The sequence below is a fragment of the Pseudorasbora parva genome, chromosome 16 (genome assembly GCF_024679245.1).
Source record: "Pseudorasbora parva isolate DD20220531a chromosome 16, ASM2467924v1, whole genome shotgun sequence".
Taxonomy (NCBI): Eukaryota; Metazoa; Chordata; class Actinopteri; order Cypriniformes; family Gobionidae; genus Pseudorasbora; species Pseudorasbora parva.
In genome coordinates this window covers 8780201-8801964 of record NC_090187.1, presented here as the reverse complement: position 1 = coordinate 8801964, position 21764 = coordinate 8780201, and the positions used below count along the sequence as shown (strand labels likewise).

Genomic DNA, 21764 nt, shown 5'->3' with positions numbered 1-21764 from the left:
AACTGAATACTTAAGGTCCGGAATTGGATACTTGTTATAAAATAAAAAATGTTGATTCCTTTTATTAATTCATATGTGTGCATTTTAATATGACTTTAAACCATTTACCTGCATGTTGTTTTCTGTGTTACACACATCCAAAGCACACTCATAAAAAAAAAATATTTAATATGATTTTAAACCATTCACACACAATTAAGACTCAAGACACGCATTGTTTTCTGTTCATCGCACACATCCAAAATGATGTGTGCACAGAAATCTGCCTCACAAAGTAAATAGTGAGCAGTACTGAAATGAGATCTTTCACGTGTATTTGCTCTAGAACAAACAAATACACACAAAAATATATCAAAATATCCTTTTAAACATTTGACAAATTGTGTATCAGTGTATTGGATCCGTGCAGCTCTTAAAGTGACAGCAGCCTAATATTCCTGTTGCTGTCTCTACAATAACATTAAAAATTAATATTAGTATATTGGATCCGTGCAGCTCTTAAAGTGACCACAGCTTAATATTCCTGCTGCCATCTCTACAATAACGTCTTTGAGTCTGGTTCAGCAAAATTAACTAATCTTTTCTCTTTCCGTCTCTATGGGACTGATAGGAAGAACAAAAGACTCGGATCTCACCTGTCGATTCAGAATCAGAACCCATATGTTGCGTAATGCGCATGCACGGTCAACACAAAATGAACGAATCACTCCCTGAGACAACTCGGTAGTCCTGAGTCATATTAAAGATTCGTTCAAAATGAACGACGCGCAACCAAGATTCAAAAATGCAATTTTCAAAATGACATGATTATCCATTTGTAGTACATTTATTCAGTTTGTGACACTTTTCAATCACTTTTCAAGTGGACAAAGAGGCACTCTGGACATTGTTGTGATATGAATAAATCATAGGCAGCTGGTTTAATGTAGAGAGAATGTCGAAACCCTATAAAAAAAGCTGTAATGATGCTGTGTATTTTGTGTTCAAATGGAAAATTTTTGGTTTTATTGTTTTTTTAGTTTAGCAAAATCGTCTGCTAAATTAATGTTGGCAACAAACAACAAAAGAAATAGATGTTCTTGACTAACTTTTTTAACTATATTTGTGATGCATATTTTATTCTTAAAGTGCTATTATTTAACATTTGATTACTAGACAGGGTAAACTCAGCCTTATCTGCAGGCGATTTGATTTCACCCGGCAACTCAGTCTGGAAACCTGTACATTAATTTATACTGATTCTGTTACACTTTTGAAGTATAGGGCTTCCCTGTACATTAATAGCAACAGCAGCGCCACGTCAGACACGCTTCTGGTGTGCAAAGACAGATAAAACGGCCCGCAGCCGCCTCGCGGATGACGCAACAGAAACGCCACGCTTGCAGTGTGTCTCCGGCCTAACCCGATGACAGATAGAGAAACGAACAGTCATTACCTGTTGATCACACCTCTTGTGGTTTGATTGGTTGAAGCACTATCCAATTGCATACAGAGTCATTTGAATAATGCTCATTTATCATGCCTCTTGTGCAGTAGAAAATACAGAGCAGACTCCCCCGACCAATGTTCAATCTTAAAATGCGCTTGGTCTGGTGATAGCCAGACAATTTTATTTTTTTACTTTTTTATTCAAATTACTAACTTGTCTTTAATTTAAATGTATATTAGTTAACTAATTACTAATAACTAATAACTATTTTTTTTTCTATGGTATTTTTAAACCATAGGCAAAAGTTCCTTTTGTAAGTATTCTTTAGCCTTTTGATTTTTGTGCATGGTATCCAGCCACAATTAAATGTTTTGCTATACATTTTTGTATAAATGCAAATATCTGTTTTTTTAAACCTTATTTATATAAGCAATCAGAATAGTTAAAATCCAAACGATACCCAACCCTATCAAATTCACAATAATAGTAAAACCTAGATACCATCCTACTTCCAACAAGATTCTGAAGTATGCAGCTGATGGACACTTTACTATCCCATGAGGCCATGGGAGAGGATGTGTGAATGGCATGAACAATGCAACTGATGCTGGTAAGTCACATGACAAAGAAAACTGGGCCATACAATATGTCAAAATATCAAAGACCCAAACCAGACATATTTATATCAAAAAGCTGGTCCACTAATTTGAATGGATGAGTGACAATCATAAGAGTGTATCTTTCCTTTATTTGGTATCATTTCTATTTTCTATGTTTGTGAAGCTCCAGTATGTGAGCAGAGTCAAGTGAATGTTTCTTCTCGCTTCTGAATCATTCAGTGCAGGGTATCTCAGTGAAAGCCATGTCACACTGACATTGTGAACACATTGGAATTTCGACTCGACCAACCTGTCTGAAAATCTGTCAGAGGTGATTCTAGGATTTGAGTCTTGGGGGAACTAAGAACATGAGCTCATATGGCTGAGTGGAATACATCTTGCTTTAAGAGACAAGATCACAAGAGATCACAAGTATAAAAAAAATTCTAAACATTTTTAGCTAATTAGTCTCTGTAAAGTTGTCATATTTGGTTGCTTTTAATTACGATATTACTGAAACAGGGAGCATTTGGTTAAGAGAAAAAGTATATATGTGAATAATGTGTGATCTTTACAATTTAGAAAGCGATTGGTAGTAGGCTATTGTTAATGTGAATGATGTTGTGGGTGGTTGCCAGGGTGTTGCTATGTGGTTGCTAATGCCTGGATTGTATAATGCTGAATAATGTGGAATTTGTGACAGCTTTTGAACATTGCTTCCCTTCTGCATGTCACATATGAGTGAACCCACCACTGCTTACAGAAAGAATATATTGCATATATTTGCATAAAAGCCTGACATTAAATATAACACAAATGAAAATGTTATAAAATATAAAAACCCACAATATAAGCAGCGAGTGGCATACAGTCTTAAAATTAAAACTAGAATTTGTTTGACCAAATTGTGTTGGCTGACATGAAGTTATTCTCCAAGGTTTCTCAATCAAATTAGGCTTTTAAGCTCTCTAAAATGATTTGTGCTACATAAACATAGGCACATAATACAGGAAGTATTGAAGCTCAGATTACACTCAATACAGCTAATCAATCCCCTGGGTAGGGTTGCACCAGCTGTTCGTAAATTCTTACTTAAATTGGAACAGAGTCACACAAGAGGGTTAGTGACTACCACTGTAACTATTTGGTAACTGACTTTGAATTTGGTTGTACCATTTGTTTTTAGAAGTTTCGTCTTTGTTTGTATTGGCCATGTGCTCCTCTTGTCCCGCCTCCTGTTTTCCTGTTACCACACCCCTTTGTTTAGTCATTGCTTAAAGGGGTACTTTAGCGCTGGGAAGATGACTCTGTATTTAAACTGGGTCATTAATGTAGTAGAAATGTGACATTATTTTTGAATTGGTGCCTTCTAGACTAAGAAAAGACAGAAAATGTATTTTTGTCTCATGGGGATGAAAGACTACAATTCCCAGAATGCTTTGCTGCCCTATGAGGCCACTCCCAAGGCCACCTACTGGATTACTGTGGTTACGTCTACACTAATCTGGATACATTTAAAAACTGAGTTTTCGTCTAAAAACCCTCCGCGTCCACACTATCCTTTTCAATCGTTTTCCAAAAAAGTTCATCTACACTGAAACGTCTGATAACGCTTACATTCCCATACTGCGCATGAGCAAATCCAAGACGCTTCCACTTGCGTCATTTCCGCTACTCGTTTATTTACTCTTTGAAATTTTGCGGCAATGTCGAGAAAAGACACTGAGTTTTTTAAATGGGCCGACAGTGAGGTGGAGTTGTTGCTGTGAGTAACACATGAATATAAAGTGTGAATTGGTCATATGACTGCATCACATGGCTAAAAATGCATCATCATATTAAAAAGCCATGTGATGCTTTTTAATATGATGGGACATGATATTAAACACTTAGGACATGGCCTGTGACTGAGTTGGAGAAGACACTACAATTAAATACTGAACGTGTCTGCTCAATATAATGAGTGAGTCACCACGCGAGTATCACAGCACTGAGCACTAACTGCAGGAGTGAGATAAATGAGCTGAATGAGTTCTCATGATGAGAGCTGAGGTAATCGCGACTACACTCGCGGCATACATTAACAATGCGAGTTCAGTCTGGCGCGTTTCAGTTCATGCCTTTGCAAGCTTAACTTTCATAGAAATTAATTTGAGAAGTTAAAAGACCTACATTGCTCACCATAGCTCTGTTTAAATGAGTGCCTGTAGCTGAGCTGAGCTCTGAGTGTGATCTCCATCCTCCATGCGCGGATTCAAAACATGTGGAAATGGCTCCCTCTGCTGGCTGTAGTCTTTAGTCTTTGGCCAAACATTCCTCCTATGATGCAAATATCGTCAATTTGCATCATAGGAGGAATTTTTCCAGAAATAAAATGCATAAATCTCTTGTCTCAGGGGGATATGAGGGGGGAAAGCACAATCATTTGAATATACTCCAGGGTTTCTACTGATACAAAGCCATATGCTAATCGCTGAAGTAACCCTTTAATTGTGTTCGCCTGATCCTCACATACTGTTCCCTTTATATTGAGTTCCTTTCCCTCTCCACTTTGCTGGTTCGTTTGTGTGCATCTGTTACATGCCTTTTGTCTAGCTAACCTTGTCTTGGTGATAGTAATTTATCTACTCAAATTATATTTTTTGGCTACATTTTTCCTATTCTTATTTTTTGGGTTTTCTTGTTTTGATTTTGTTTCTCTCTAGTTTCCCGCAATGTTGCAGATTTGTTTCAAATTCCAGTCATGTATTTCTAGTGTTTATTTATTTAACTTTTTCTCTCTTTGGCTAGTTTAAGTTTACTTTGAATTTTATATTAATCTCTCTTCTGTTTCTTTTTTTTAAATATAGATTCCAGATACTTAGTTTGCATTTATCCCTATTCATAGGTTTAATTGTTTGCTCATGTTTGTTTATCTCTTCTTGTCTTGTGGTTTTTCCCTTCCAGTATCCTGTTCCACCCTGGTCATTGACTGTCCTGTCTATGGTTCTACGGCAAGCCTCATCATCAACTGTCCAGCCTGCTTCCCTGAGCCTCTGCCTTGTCTCCATCTTTGGCCATCACATTTTTGCTGTCCCAACCCTGACCAGCCACTTCTCCCATTGTGTTCTGCCCCTATTGTTTTGACTTTTTTCCTGCCTCACCATTCTTGTGCTGTCTGTTATTAATAAACTTGACCCCCCTCTCATTCTGCATTTGGTTCCTCACTCTCAGTACTGTAATAAGGATGTGTTGGCCACTTATAGATACTAATAAAATGATTAAACAACCATGCCCAACATTTCGGGCTGAGATCAGTTTGCAATTGTGCCGTACCAGACTAGAGCATAAACACAACTGAAACCGTTTCTTACCATTTTAAGAACCGTTTGGCCCAATGGTGAAAAGCTGGCTAAAAAAGCCTGCTGTTGTCACAAACCTGATTGAATTACATCTACTAAATCAGCCTACCATCACGATATTACGCTAAGCATAGTCATTTTCAAGCAAATGTCTCGGAGATCTGATGCTGTTATGTACAGCAATCAATGCAGTGAGGAATTTCTTTTGATCACTTATTCCATTTACAGCTATTCACCAGATCCACATCCTGGAAACCATTAAATATTTTTAAACTTGGGTATCAAATACCTCAATCTCAATTCCGCAAGCCTGAAATGGCTCATACTTTGCACTCCCACAGCAAATAGTACAGCTCCAACCTGAAAGCGACTTCTGCATGTTCTTCAGACCAGCCAAGTGAGTCTCTGAGTGGGTAAATTCATTCCACTGCTGCTAAACAACACATTCCTTTATATATTATCCTCAATTCCCCTTGATGAATATGAAACCGCCTAATTGTATATTGTTTGAAACAATAGGGCATTTTGTTTGTATGTTATGTGGCCATTTCAAAGAAGCTAATTGGAACGTCTATAACACCTGGAGAAAACCGTTCATTTGCATTCCCATTTGTCTAAATGGCAGTTGCTCGGTTGGTGCGGGACCCCCCATAAGTATGCAATCTGGATGCTGCCATCTTTGATTCATTTTTTTTTTTTTTTTTTTTGAGCCATTTAAAAGTTTCGTAAATAGTAGGTCTGAGATCACTATGGCTACATCTGAAATTGCATGCTTCCCTACATTGTAAAAAAAAAAAAAAATGTTCAGTGTGTGGTCATCGAAAATGTGTTCTGATATATATTCCTCACAGAAAATAAGCCAAGACAAATGAGTCTCAGTTTGAAAAAAATAATTAATCATATCATTTTTCTTTCGATAAATAAGGAAAACGGGTCCAACAGACCCGAACACCATACAAGGGTTAATAATATTTGAAAAAAGGTTGTTGGTTAAAAACTCAAATTTTTAATTTACATGAACCCTAAATTAAGGCAACCAGGTAAAGTATGTGAGAAGAGTAGTATGTCCAAATATAGTATTCATAAAACAGGTCACAGTGGTTTGGTCAAATAAGACATGTTCCTGGATCAACAATTATGTCCAAAAAATGTTATGTCTTAATTATGTCTTCCTGCTTCTATGAAGCCCATCCCTCCAAAAAATACACAATGGTCTTAGATTGGTTAGATGGCCAAATGTATTTCCATGTATTTTTATTGGCTGAAGTGCCATGCACAGGTTTTTTGGAAACGCCACGGACCTTACCATTACGGGCAGAAGTCACATCTGCGGTGACTAGTAAGGGTTTATGATGTCACCAACCCGGGAAGAAGCTTGTTGTAGTCCAAACCGGCCGTTTTTGTAGGAAATAAACTGCCATAACTTTAAAAGGCAATATCTCTGTTTGCATTGAACTTTCAGCGCTGTAACTTTGCAGATACTGTTTATGCTCAAGCAGCAACATTACACACTAACTAAAGTGAAAATAGTGAAATCGCATGCGACAACCCCTTTAAACCTAACCCTAAATTATATATACCCATAACTTAATATTATATACACATAACTTATCTCTAATATTAGAAGGAAATGATAGGCAAATTACACTGATGTAGAAGCACCTAACCTTGCTTGTAAGCTTAAATTTGACATAGAATGTTGAATTTTCCATCAAATCTGATTTGTTGATTGGATATTGTTCACATTTTCACAAAACTGTAGGCAAAAAAAAAAAAAAAAAAAAAAAACCCTTGTGGTAGGATTCTGAAGTGCACATCCATTGTACACTTTATTATTTGTTAGTTCACACAATAATGAAAACATGATGGATGTAGTACGTCTGGATTATATTCATACTATACAACACACATCCACACATTTATTTTTTTTATGTTACAAAGTAATTACTTATCTGAAAGAAGTATTTATCATGCAATTTTGGAAGCCTCTGTATTTGATGCAAGTTTCAAAGATGCTGTAACTACACCATTCACAAGCAGATAACATTTCTCCAATCAAAAGTTCTGTACCTGTGTATTCCTACAAATATTTTTGCTTGTAACATTTATATCACCAGATATGCAAATGCTATTGAGTTCAATGGGAATGCTAACATACAAAATTGCTTTCTCTATGTATTATAGACCTAGATTTGTCCTTTGCTAAAGTGTTTTGTTTATTTATTTATTTTATTTTTTTCATTAATGCTTTTGTGTTTTCTATGCATAACCCTCTTTGTTGTCACTTCGTATTGATGTACGGTTAGTACTTTGTTTTCAGAAATGCTTCATTTCTGTTAATGTTGTACTATGGGTTAATGGTGTTGGTTTGTCAGCGTTTGTTTCCTCCGCTTATGCTGTCATGTTTAGCACCCCAGGGCCACCGTAATATGCAAATGTGTAATTCATTTGAACGTATTTTGCCCAGCCATCAAAGTAAGCCACTAGAACAAGCCTTGCATTTTATTATACTGTACTGGCTGATTGATGATCCTCGATAAAAAATAAAACGTTGTCTTCCAGAGACTCTGTGGAGATGTGAGTGGCTTGCACTTGTCTTTAGGGTAATAGACAATTTCTTTTGTACAGTGTGTTAGCTCCTGCTCCTCTGCAGTCTATTAATCCATCTGCTGTGAATGCAATAAAAGTGGGGTTGTACAATGCAAATAAATTGGGAAGAGAAGTGTCCCACTGCGGTAACCAAAGCCAGCAATGAAAGCAATAGTTTTCAAAAAAATGGAAGTTCTGTCAATGTTTTTATATTATTATTATTATTAGGCTATAGACCCTTTTTACATTTCCGGGGTTCTCAGGAGCAGAAGTCATAGTTGGGTAAATTGTGATCTCATAGCAAAATAAAAATAAAAATCCATGTTAGCATTTCTATGATTTTACAAAAGAGGAAAATAAATATTTAAAGCTTGATTATAGTGGTCGGAACAGAGAAAGATGTCAATTCGGCTGTCATTCCTTCACCAACGAACGTTCTGATTTTACCAAGTTAAAGTTATTCCTGTGACAACATTTCTGTCTGAAAATTGTCTCAACCAAATCCCTACCTCTATATTTTCTTCCATCATTAAAAAAAAACATATGAGACAATGTTTCTGAATTCACAGGAGAGTAGCCAAAAGTACTCAGATGACTTACTTCTTCGGGCGAGATTCTGAATTGTGCATATGATGGACACTATCCTATGAGGCAAAGGGAGAGGATTGGTGAATGACAGTCCCTGCGTCCTAAATCGCATACTATCCATACTAAATAGTATTCGAAAATAGAATTAGTATGTTCCAAATCATAGTATGTTGAAAAGAGTATTCCAAATATACCCGGATGGTTAACTATTTCCGGTCAGAATTTAAAGTGTGGATCGACGCACACTCTAACCCATTGCTAGTTGGACGAGGTTTCGATTAGAACTACAAACGCTGATAAAAAAAGTGTTAAAAACCACAAACATGACAGTGTTGTCCACATTATATTTTACCTTTAACATTGAGCACTTTTGTAATTACACGTTTGGCCATTAACGTTTAAATGCATCATTATATTTAAACTGCAAACACATGAGGAGTCTCTGCAATAAAGAACCACAAATGGCAAATCAATGTTTGACTACATTTCTCTCCGATACGGTAGGAAATTACACTGAATGTGGAGGATTTGAACTGTGACGATGATTGACAGGGCAGCTTAAACAGTGACAGGAAGCACTTAACTAAGCGACAGAGTCCGTTAAAGCTTGCATACTCTTCTGCTACACACTCAAAAGTATGTACTTTTTCTTCACAAAAAGAGTACATACTTTTAGGACGTAATATAAGTAGGCGAATTGGGATGCAGCAAGTGAAACTTAACTGACGCTGGTAGGTCACATGATGATACAAACATGGTGAATGTAGTACATCCAGATTACATCATACTATATAGAATGTACATTTTTGTCAATGGAAAGCAAATACTTGTTCAAAATAAGTATCCGCTCAAGAGAGGGCCCCACTTTATATTAGGTGGCATTAAGTGTACTTACATCAAAAATAAGTACAATGTACTTACTGTGTTCAAATTGTATTTCAAAACACTTTTGCTGATATTGAGGTAGGACACCTGCCGTGTCTCGCCTTAAATTAAAAGATTATTGAGATTATTGAGAAATCATCTTTCCCTTGATCTTTTGATACATAAAAGGTTTCTGTTTCAGAGCTGAAAACATCCTTGTTAGTCAAGGGAAAAGCTTTCTGTGTACATCTTTACGTCATCATGCGAGAAAACACCTCTACAGCACGTAATTGAGTAGCCCCACCCACCGACTCATGGAGTTGATCAGCTCGTGTTAGCCAACAACAATAAACCTGCAGAGGAAGATAGCAAGATATTGTGCTCTTCCTGATTGTGGAAGAACACAGTCGCTGCATAAGCTTCCTGCAAACTGTACACACACACTTCATACACACACACACACACATTTACACACTCCGCTTACAGTGGTCAGTTTTATGTAAAAGCCAGCTCTCTATGGTCAGTCACATTCATGGCCGTCACTAATGGGCCGCTCAATGGCTGAAGGTAATATGTCTTGTCCATCATCATCCTCCCCACTTACTGTGTTCCTGTCCTGCTGGCTCCATCAGTGCAGGGTTTAATAGCAGGCCACATGGGGCTCTGCCAGGATAAACAAAGCCTTTTCCTCTCAGCCAGACTCCTTCAACAAGTCGCCCACATCCCACGCTCGCCTCTCATTCCTCTGCGCAAACTTGCAGCCTCTCTCTCACTCTCTCTCTCTCTCTGCTTTGTCACTTTTCACCCCCTCAGCTTGCTTGATTGTGCTGATGACCTCAATCAAAAGGCAATTACCTGGGCGAGGGCAAGAGACAATTATCTCCCATCAATGCAAGATTGACCACACCTGAATGGAGATGGCCACCTTTTATTCCTGAGCAGAGGCAAAAGAACAAGCAAATGCAGAGAGAGAGAGAGAGAGAGAGAGAGAGAGAGAGAGAGATGAGGGGGAGGCGAGCGTGAAATTTGTACCTGCAATGCTATCTGTCCTTAAACTAAGGTGGAATATTAAAAGCAGTGGCAGAGATTGCATTTTCGGCATGTGAGTGCAAATGAGGAAAGCTGGACTAGGTGCTAGCTTCAGATACGAAATACAGCCTTGAACAAAAAGCCACAAAGAGGACATTTGTGAAAAAAATGGCCCAAAATTATTACAACCTTACTGAAAAGGTTATCTAAAGGGGGTCGCACACCGGACGTGGAGCTCGGCGGCGCGCCACGCAGGGTCTCAGGTATCGCACATCATACGCGCACATTCTAAAAGGATTTTAAAAGGCTACGTTTATTATACATTTCCCCAAAATATGTTTAGACTTTATTCAAGCTGTTGAACTCAGAATGTAAAACAAATGTGTCTTGTAGCAAAGGGTGAAACCAGTATACCTTAACGATAATATACTTTTAATATAAAGCCTTGAAATGGCGCTCTGTGGCGCGGCAGGATTTAAAACAACTTCCTGAGTCGCCGCGGACAGGCACCGAATGCCGCCACCGGTGTTCGAATTTTAAAGACGTGGCGCGCCGCCGAGCGCCGCCTAGTGTCGCCGAGCTCCGCGTCCGGTGTGCGACCCCCTTTAGACTGTCTCATATATTTTGTTTCTAAACATTCAAATCATGACAAGAAATCCAATACATATGCACCACCCTAAGCACGCGTCTCAGAACCGCCTGACAAAAGCAATGCATTCTGGTTCGAAAATTTATCTGACTTTGATCGGCACAGCAGATCACCCTATGATCACATGTGCCATCAAAGTACCGCAAGAGCCAAATGCTATCTACTAAATATATACTGTATATTCTGCTTATGCTTATATTTGGGAAAAAAATGGCATGGTCTTTCACATTGGTTCAGTATACTAGAGAAAGCAGGATGTGTTCAACCTGATGGCCGTCTTTGTACTCCACCCCAATACCAATACCAATGCTTCCCTCTGCGGAACATGTGCGTTGCACTTTCTCACATTTTTAGTAATACGGGTGCACCGTCTATGTATATAGGAAGTCTTTGGGACACGTCGTTGGTTGAGACGAGAGAGAGAGAGAGAGAGAGAGAGAGAGAGAGAGAGAGAGAGAGAGAGAGAGAGAGAGAGAGAGAGAGAGAGAGAGAGAGAGAGAGAATATTGATAGCTTTAATAGTCCACTGAAGTGCCTTGAAACGCATAGCATTATTCAATGTATTGACGTAATTAACACTGAAACCGGAAGATTGGCCGGGGCATATCGAGCTGCTCCTCCCCTTTTTTTAATTAGCCATCACAGTTTGTTTATATCACAGCTCGGCGAAGCTCAATCCTTTACATTTTCTCCTCCTAATCTCGTCTATATCACTTTAGAATACAGCCGATGCCTTTTCTGACTCATGCATATGATCCGCTCTGAGTTATCGTGTCTCTGGACCGGAGCAGACTCTGTGCACGTGTAGCGGAGGTTCGCGTGACAATGACGTGAACCCAGACTTCATTCGCCCAAATGGAAAGCATATTTACACTGTTTGAATTGTTCCCGATATAGTTCAGTATGTGCCATTCAACATGTAGAAAACCGTAAATGTGTGAACAAGCAATCGATTTCAGCTGCAGCGTCACGATCTATATTTTAGTGTAAGAGGTGGGACACTAGATTCTGGAGAGCATTTTATTGGACAGAAAAGCTGATGAGAGGATGAAGTGTAGCGGTATGTCATCAAAATCATTGATCCATTGACCTACTGTAAATTTTGAATGCCTGTCTTTTAAAATGTGAATTTTGTCACTGTTGGAGCACACTAGCGTATAGATAATGGTAAGACTAACATATTCATACAATTCATTTTCTGGGAACTCTAAGACTGATATGAGCGAGAACCAAGACAAGTTGGATAAATACACTTAAATACATTTATACACTATCTTTAAGGGGGTAAAAAGAGAAGGCAGGTGGGAGCTTTAAGGGTACATACAACACAGAGATCTGACAATGACATCTATAAATAGTGAAGAAGATGGGAAATGTTGCCCTGTGTATTCCTGAATGATGTCTGTCATGTGACATGCATTTACAGAAATCTATATCTCTTTTTCTATTTCTCTGTCTTCATATTTTGGCATTAACATATTTTAACATATAATAAGGTGCAACACTTTCAAAGATGCCTTGAATCTGTTTGCCTCAACAAAGTTCACAACGAGATAAAAGTGACTCCTTACTCCATTACAAATCCAGAACATTACTCTCTCTCTGCCCACACCAGTCAGCCTAAATGAAAATTAAGTATAATAGTGCTTTTTCATTGGTAAAAAAAGAATAAGTCGCAACAGCACGTAACTGTAAATTTAGACAAACCTCAATAACCACCTCCAAATCCCATCTCTTACTAGATGAGATCTATGGATAAAGAAGATTAAAGCATTTTGGAGAGGATCGATAAGGGCTCCATTGCCAGGAGTGATAGAATGGCACAGTAATTTCCCGCATAAGAGGGTAATGGGAAAACAGGGTAGGTGGGGGTTTGACGGATAGATATCAGCCGCTCTGGGTGTGGTGTAGTTATGATCACTGCAGGAGGAAGCACTCCCTTCATTTGGATCCCTATATTTGGAAACACAGTCTATGCCTTTGTAACATTATCAACTCATCATGATCAAGTGATAATGGCAGCCCTTTGCATCTTAATTTGAAATATTTTTCAGATAAAAAAGATTTTAAAAAGATTTGACGTTTTATTTATGTCCATGAATATTTTATCACATATTAAGTGTAAAAAAAGTTAATTATATATTTTTTTAACTGTTACACATTTTGCATGTAGTTATACCTATAGTTATACCTGTTACAGTAATAACCGTTAATTGTGCAGTTACATGCAACTAACCCTAAACCAAACCTTAAACCCAACCCTAATCACATGTAGTTAATTACTATTACTCATTTAACCCATAAATGCATGACCATAAATGCATGTTTCACCAAACATTCTTACAAATTCGGGTCTTTAGCGACCCAGATCTAAATCTAACACGGATGGATCTGTACCTGTTGCGATAATATATAAAACTGCTGATTTTAGAGTGACAATTACAGAAGAATAAATCAAAGCATATTATTACATATCGTTACCTTTTGGAGCTTGGATGAGTTCCGTTAGAGCAGATGTTTTATCCCATAATCACTGTCCTCGGCAGAAACTCATTTCAGTACATTCAGCATCTGCCTCATATTCACGATCCAATGCATATTATCAAAACTCATTTTCAAATAAATATAAATATTTTGATCACTGTTTTCTCACCAGATCCACCATCAAGTGACAGTAACACTAACATTTGAATGTGTTTAAGTTTGATTTACAACTTGCTCTGCTGTAAATAGCTAAGCCATTTCAAGTTTTGCAGATTATTATTATTAGATTGGATTATATAGTTTTGTTTTCTGTCTGAGTTAACTATGATACGTTATATTCCACCTTTATATTCCACCTTTCATCATTATAGATTAATTTATTATAGTGAAGGAAAAAATTCACACACACACACACACACACACACACACACACACACACACACACACACACACACACACACACACACACACACACACACACACACACACACACACACACACACACACACACACACCTACACACACACACACACACACACACACACACACACACACACACACACACACACACACATATATTAAAATGGATTGATTGAGGAATACTAAGAAGGTTGATGTTTAACTTTAAAAAATGAATGAGGAGGAGGGTACACTGTCAGAAAAAAAAAAAAAAGGTACATTGCTGTCACTGGGGCGGTACCCTAAGGTACAAAACCAAAAAGCTACTAATATGTAACTTTAAGGAACTACTATGGTCCTTTAATGTACTAATATGCACTATTAAAGTACTGATATGTACCTTTTAAGTTATTAATATCTATCATTTAGGGGTTACTAAGGTACAAAGATGTACCTTTTCACTTTTGTACCTTAGGGTACCACCCCAGTGACTGAACTGTACTTTTTTTCCGAGAGTGTAGTGGGTATGCATTTAAGGCAAATAAAGTTTTCACTTTACAATTTAAAAAGGACATCTTAAAATAGCCAAAAAATAATAATATTATAATTATTACTAAATTATAATACAAATTCCATTTTGCATAAAGAAAAAAATATTTTGCATTGTGACAAATTGCATTGGCATTGCTTCCATTTTGGATGATAATGATAATGACCCAAATATATACAGGTACACTACGTTCACACTGCAGGCATACAGTAAATATGGTTGTCAAAGTTAAGAAAATACATCAGCAAAAGCAATGTTTTTATCGCTTGTTTCTGCTCTTTTTACCTGTGTTTTCTTTCAAAAGTTGCGTAATAGCGCCCACCTATCATATATCAGTGAAAACAGAAAGCAGGAAAATTCCATCAGTGGCTACAGCAGCGTTTCTCAAAGTGTGGGGCGCGCCCCACTGGTGGGGAATAGAGACATGACAAGTGGGGCACGACAAACGGGAGGAAATGTGTTAATTTTTTGTGCCCATCTCTATTAACCTTTTGAGCGGTCCCACATGGGATTTTTATTTCTATGCCCCTGAGAGTACGGACCCACATATGGGATTTAGAATGTTTAGTGACGTGACATAACTGTCAGATTCAAACGGTGGGACGCGCTTCGGCTGGCACTGAGCCAGATGCATACGCGCTCAGCTCTTGACATACGTCATGCAGTGTTTTCAACCGCATACTGTTTATTTTAGGTTTAATTGAATAGGTAACATTTAAATACACAAGTACTAGTAAAACAATACATTTAGAGTTTGTAGAATACACACTGGTGTCTTTGGAAGCAGCAATAACAATCCATTCAAATATAATTGGCCGACATGTTTTATTCATATCAGATACACATAGTGTAAGTAACTATAAAGTTTGCTCGATTCTTCTCCCAGTTCACTGGTCACTTACTTATTCCAGGAGAAGCTGATGAATATACGTACTGCAAATCCGATTGACAGGACTCTGAACTGCAGTGCATTTGTTCAAAGTGGCAGCGCCCATCTCACATTATAGATCAAAATCAAGATCATTTATAAAGGGGTTTAAATGGCAAAACACACCTACAATTGGATTATTAGACAGTTGATGACATGGTAAGAAAGTATGTCAATATTTTGAATAAAAAAGAAAAAAAACGTAATAAAAGCGATACATCTGTCATTCAGCGCTATTTTGATTATGGTGAGTCACGTGATAAACATGACGCGTTGCCATGGAAACATTAAGATGAAACGTTCTAAAATAACGTTGCCTTAAAAAAACTCAGCTAAAATATTTTGACTGTACACATGAAAGGTTTAAATGTGATGTTAATCAAATAAATGTTAACAGGCAAACTTAAAGCCTAGATAATTACCATTTTGTTGGGTGATTGGGGACAGGTGGGGCTCGTGGCCCTTCCCTACCTCCAAAGTGGGGAATGGCAGAAAAAGTTTGAGAAACACTGGGCTACAGGAATGATAATCTGCCATGACTTCACTATGACAAGAAGAAATCACTACTTGTACACACATTGGCACATCTTGGGGGGATTCACACTGCAAATAAAAGAGGTCTTGACTCCCAAAACTCTGCAGTGCTTGTGTACATGGCTGTTCCAACTTGTTTTGCAACACACACTATATCTCTGTCCCCGTAGACCGCCTTCGTAACCCAAATACATTAGGAACTCAATTGTTATGAATAATGTCGCCCACTGTAAGCATACAATGACATAACACAGGAGATAAAAAGCAATCCTTGGGGCCACACATGTATCATTTGGCCCAAAGTGGCTAGATATCTAATCTTTAAACACCCCGCTTCCCGTTATGGAACACCTTGTAAAATCCCCTTATGAGAAGCTTGGTTGCAAACATCTAGCATTAAAATCCCTGGTGTAAAAGAGGAAACTCTTTTTCAAGACAGATTTTTATGAAGTCAGTGTGGATGTGGAGTCGTGTATCTCCCTGAGGTAGAGAAGCTACTGTGTCCAATGACAAACACAATTAAACTAGCTTTCACTAGAAAACTTTTCTATTGTAAATATGTATAATAAATTATTGCAATCAACTGATAAATGTAGCACACAATTGTGTGTGTGTTTAACAGTTCCACTGCTTCCACTGTTGTTTAATTACTGAAAAGCAATCTGCAAAATTATACTGTAACACACGTATTGTATGTAAAGCATATCCACACATTCATATTTGCTTATAGTCTTCAATTCACACATTGGTTAGAGGGAAAACATTGGCCAAGATATGGAGAACCTAAGGTTTCTTTTTTTCCCAATAAAATATTTGCTTTTTTATCTCATTAAAAGAAAAAAAACTAAATCAAAGTAGCCAGTTGTTGTAATTAGCTTCGACACTAATTAATATTAATAATTGGAATAAGCAATTCCTCTGCTAAGTAATTTAGTTAACTGGCCTAACTGTGGATCATTTGTGGTTGCCAGGCAGCATTGCAATTTGTCTCATTAATATATTCCACTACAAAAGTGCCTTATCAAACGCAATTCAGAGTCAGATCTGTTTCGTAAAATCATTCTTCAATGTCAAAAAAACATAAAAGGAAAATAATCGGTCATTTAAACAGCAAATGCATTAAGTATTCAGGGCTGCACTTACCTTAAATGTTTTGCTAAGCACAATGGCGGTTCAGTGTGGTAGCAGTACATGAGAGAAATGTATTTGCTGTCAACCAGCAGCCAAAAATAGACACAATTAAGCAGAAGCAGACGAAGGATGACTGGAGAATGTCCTTCCCCTTTGATGACAACCTAATGACTTCTACTTATCATCAGAGGAAAGAGCGTGAGATTGCAGTGTCACACTTGCTGGAACCAGCGACACGCGGCCTAGGTGTCCCACCAGCAGATTCATTAGTGTTAAGCATCATTATCAGGCATGACGTTTGTCTGCGGGCTTTTGGCCATTCATCACAGTTCTTAATGTCATCATCATCATCATCATTACAGCAATTATATGCCATAACCATAACAATTACCATATATATCCAAGCTATCAATAATAAAGGAACACTGAAAACGCCACGGCGCCGGGGCTGATCCGGTAAAATGTCTGTGCCTTCAAATAAAGCTGACTTCGTGACCCGCACATATTGATGTTTTTATTTTCAAACCTTCCAAAGCCATTTCGAGATGCTGAACATAGGTGGGCCCTGAAAATAGAAGTGTGTGAGGTGAATTCAAAGAGAATCGCCCGGGATTGAACCGCTCTGGTCTCTCGAGAGAAGCTGTGCTGGTGTGCTGCTGAGGAAATGGCTGGATTCAGGCGGAATGAAAGAGAAACATGCTTTGGTCTTCTGTTGAATGTGCCAGCTCACTTACACCCAGTGGAGGACTCTGGGAAATGGGTGTATGCAAACATTCCCCTGAAAATAGCAGAACAACAACTAGCCTTTATCTCCTGGGTGCACATTGCTTCTTAACAGCATTTCATTGATTTGGAGAGAATCATATGTGGTTACAGTCCAAACAGTTGAAAAAAAAAAAATATGGTGAATGCTTTTATGTGCTTAATTTGTATGTGCTTTCAATATTGTTAAATTCTTTTTTGTGGTTTAAAATTGATTTAAACTTGTCTGAAGTCAATAGAAAACTTAATGTGTGTCAAAATATGCAATGTATCTTATGATGTAAATATGAGCAAATCAGTCATTTTAATAGGAATCCATGCAAATGTAGCTTAAAGGCAGAAGATTTCCTTACGCAGATTTTACAACAGACATGAAATGACAATTTTCCTTTTGAAAAGGTAATTTAATACTAATATCTCTATAAATATCCATATAACAGGGTTGACTGTTTAAATTTCCCCCTAAATAACGAAGCAAAACAAATTTCAATAAATAAATAATAAACATTTGATATAAGTGCTGCCCTGATTACTTAATCCATTTGCAGTTCCTTATATGGTTTTGTAATATTTAAGTTTCTTATTAGAGATCATTTTACGAAACAGATGTGAGGCACTTTTTGAAGTGGAATATTAAATGAGCAAAAAAAAAACAGTGTTGCCTGGCAACCATACAAAAAAAAAAAAAAACACAGTTAGGCCAGTTAACTAAATTACTTGCCAGATGAATTGTTGATTTCAATTATTAATATTAATTAGTGCTGAAGCTAATAGTGATGAACAATTGATTATTTTGATTTATTTTTTTTATTTTTTATTTAATGGGATACGTAGGCATAATCTTTTTTGTTGCAGGAAAAATCCAGTCATTTTAATAGGAATCCATGCGACACAATTACATGAAATGTTTACTTAATTGGGAAATACTTAATATGACCATTTTAACTCCTTAAATATGCACTGGATCGCCGGCGGGGAGGTTGACACAAGTGGCCTTGTCTCTACTTTTACTTTTATTTACTTCGGTTTTATTAAAATTATTCAATCAACTATCACAAACTATGCATTATTTGAAAGCTAAAACAATCAAGATTCATGCACACGTTTTTGCAATACTGTAAATACACTAGAGAGGAAAGGGTTAAATGAAATGCTGAAGCAGTAGCTATTCAAACAATGGCATAATTAATGCAGTACTCATCTTTCTTCTCCTTCCGTGCAGATACGATCAGACAAATCCACGAAAAAACAGCATATATGTATATATGTCAGTGTAAGAGTCCACTCTTCAAAATGCATCCCACTTTTTAATCCAAAACTAAGATTTTTTTCTTTTTTTTTTTTAAATACTCCTTTGTTTGCATGAGTGTTTTGAGTTAGAATAATCAATCGTCCATTTTTAATAAAATGTTGATTCTAATCATTATTCTGCCGGTCTTCCCTGTACTTTGGACTGTTCCTCTCATATTAAAGCATCCCAGGTCTCTCTCCTTCAATCACAGGCTTTCTGATGAGTCATCATATACAGGAAGCACATTACTGGCTCCGCAAGCTGTCAGTCAAAGGGTTAGATCGTTTACGCACCCGCATGTCATTCCAAGACTTCTGTTCATCTTTGAAGCACAAATTAAGATATTTTTAGTCAAAAAAAAAATAAATAAATAAAAAAAAAAAATTGGAAGAGACACAATCACTTCATATGATGAACAGTTTTATTCACTTATAAACCATACCTGCTTGACGTGCAAGAACAAACCTCATTGGTTCTTGTGGAAGCTCAAAAATGCTCGTAACAAACACTACTGAACATTATTGGTTCTTGCACATCAAGCAAGCATGCTTGGGCTTCCATTTACCACAAATGATGTGCGAGTTGATGAATTTTTATTTGTGAATAAAAGCCTAAATTCAGTCTCTTCAGGAAATTTGGACTAAGCCCCTCAATTCATTTGGATTAGTTTTACAATATCTTTATGAAAAAGTCAAAGTGGTAGTTGTGTAGCTGTCAATGGAAGGACAGAAAGCTCTCAAATGTCATAAAAAATATTGCCTTTTGTCTTTTGAAGATGAACAAAAGTCTTACAGGTTTGGAATGATATGAGGATGAATAATTAATGACAGAATACATTTTTGGGGGGAGAACTGACTCTTTAATATAATTTTTGTTAGGGCCACTATCGTCAAAGATGATTTATTGGCTATTATCATACCGTTTGGACTGGCGGTATGGTTCCATTCTGGGCAAGAACTCCCTGCGCATCCATGCAGCCTAGCAGCAATAACCCCCTATGGGTAAACAGAACAGAACACACATAATGTATTGTAAATATAATTAATGTTGATATTAAATGTACAAAATAATTCAGGAATTTAGACTGATTCAAGGAGAATTAGAATACCAAATCCTGACTGGACGAGATGAGGAGCTGGGGATGGAGGAGGGTAAACGAGCTCTAGAGAAACGTGATAGCATTGATAGTACTGAAGGAACTTACATATGTATGCTGTGATAGACGTCATATTCCTATAGGTAGACGTGATCAGCTGACAGTCAGCTGATGCGAGCTTGACTAACGTGACCCCGCAGATCTGACAGGATTGTATTATTTATAATATTTGATTTAGGAACTTCATAAATAAATCATTATAGTATTTTGCTGTGTTATGGTTTATAGGTGCAGTGAAGCTAGCACATGTGCTCTGGTGCATTGAGCTGTGGCATTCATAAGGGTGATGCGAGTTTAAATCAATTTTGCAATATTTCCAGATTCCATTTCTCCCTCTTTCCACTATCATATCAATCAAATAGGTCTAAAAAGTCCATAAATAAATGAACACAGTTGCTGTTAGAATTAGATCACATACATGACTCCCGCAAAAAATAAAAAATAAAACTCCCGAATGTGTTTCCATTCATTGGAATTCAATTGTTTTAATCCATTAGTGTAAATAAGTGATCAATGCACTTTGCATCGACCTGGAATTAACTATAGTGGACCCATAAACTTTCTGGACACTTAAGTCACACTTGTACATGTCATTGCATTAGATCACAGTATCAAAGCGTTTGGTTTGATAATGCAATGTGACCTGCATTAAGTGTCCTAATGCATTTCTGAAACCACAGTATCTCAAGGTTAACAACGGAGCAGGGCTGTGAAAAGAGTATGATGCGTTTAGTGTATAAATGCCTCTATTCCATCCCATTTCTCTCTGCCTGAAGAGTTAAACAAGGCTGTCAAATCATTTCTATTATTCTTTATTTCTGTACAAATGTAGATATAATTGCAGACCAATTCCCTCTGGCTGAACATGTTTTTAATTATGTTCAAATCTGACGCCATCTTCACGCATCATCTAGCTGCAGTCGACGAGTGTGATCGGTAAGCTTTCTGTCAGTAACGCAGAAACTGTGGAGTTTAAGCACACGATTGGGAACTCTCTCGGGATGACTCTGCACTCACGGGTGAGAATTACATGGATTTGGAGATAAGACAAACTGCCGCACAACACATTAGCAATGCCAAAGGCAATATGTGTGAGCAGATTACCTCACAGCAATCAGTGCCACAGTAAATAAAACTTATACCTTACAAAATGACAGAATGATTAAGACAGACTAGATAAGAGTAATGTAACGACCTTGAAAAATATCTCTTTTGGCAATGAAGACATAGACTTGCATATTTAAATATTAGTGGTGTACATACATTATATTTACATTTTACTTAACGGTTACACAACAATACATACTAGTGTGGAAAACTATACAATAAAAAAATAAAAAAATGCACTCAATGCACTTTATTGCCAAAAGTATTGGGACACTACTAGCCTGGATGCCATCCACAACATTTGAGCTGGGGAGTTCGGTCTGGACTTGATCCAT

General features: G+C 37.3%; 1 protein-coding gene across 6 annotated transcripts in view; it reads right to left on the bottom strand.

Moving 5' to 3' along the window:
• Positions 1–21764, bottom strand: part of cntn5 (contactin 5) — a 427504-nt gene that overhangs the window by 336173 nt on the left and 69567 nt on the right. For 3 of the 6 annotated variants that reach the window (XM_067419346.1, XM_067419347.1, XM_067419351.1), the window contains exon 1: positions 20086–20126. The exons of the other annotated variants lie outside the window; for them this stretch is intronic. In XM_067419346.1, the coding sequence (XP_067275447.1) occupies positions 20086–20111 (26 nt within the window). In that variant the 5' untranslated portion in view covers positions 20112–20126. Of the gene's footprint in view, positions 1–20085; positions 20127–21764 lie in introns of those variants that run through there. 6 annotated transcript variants of the gene reach the window in all.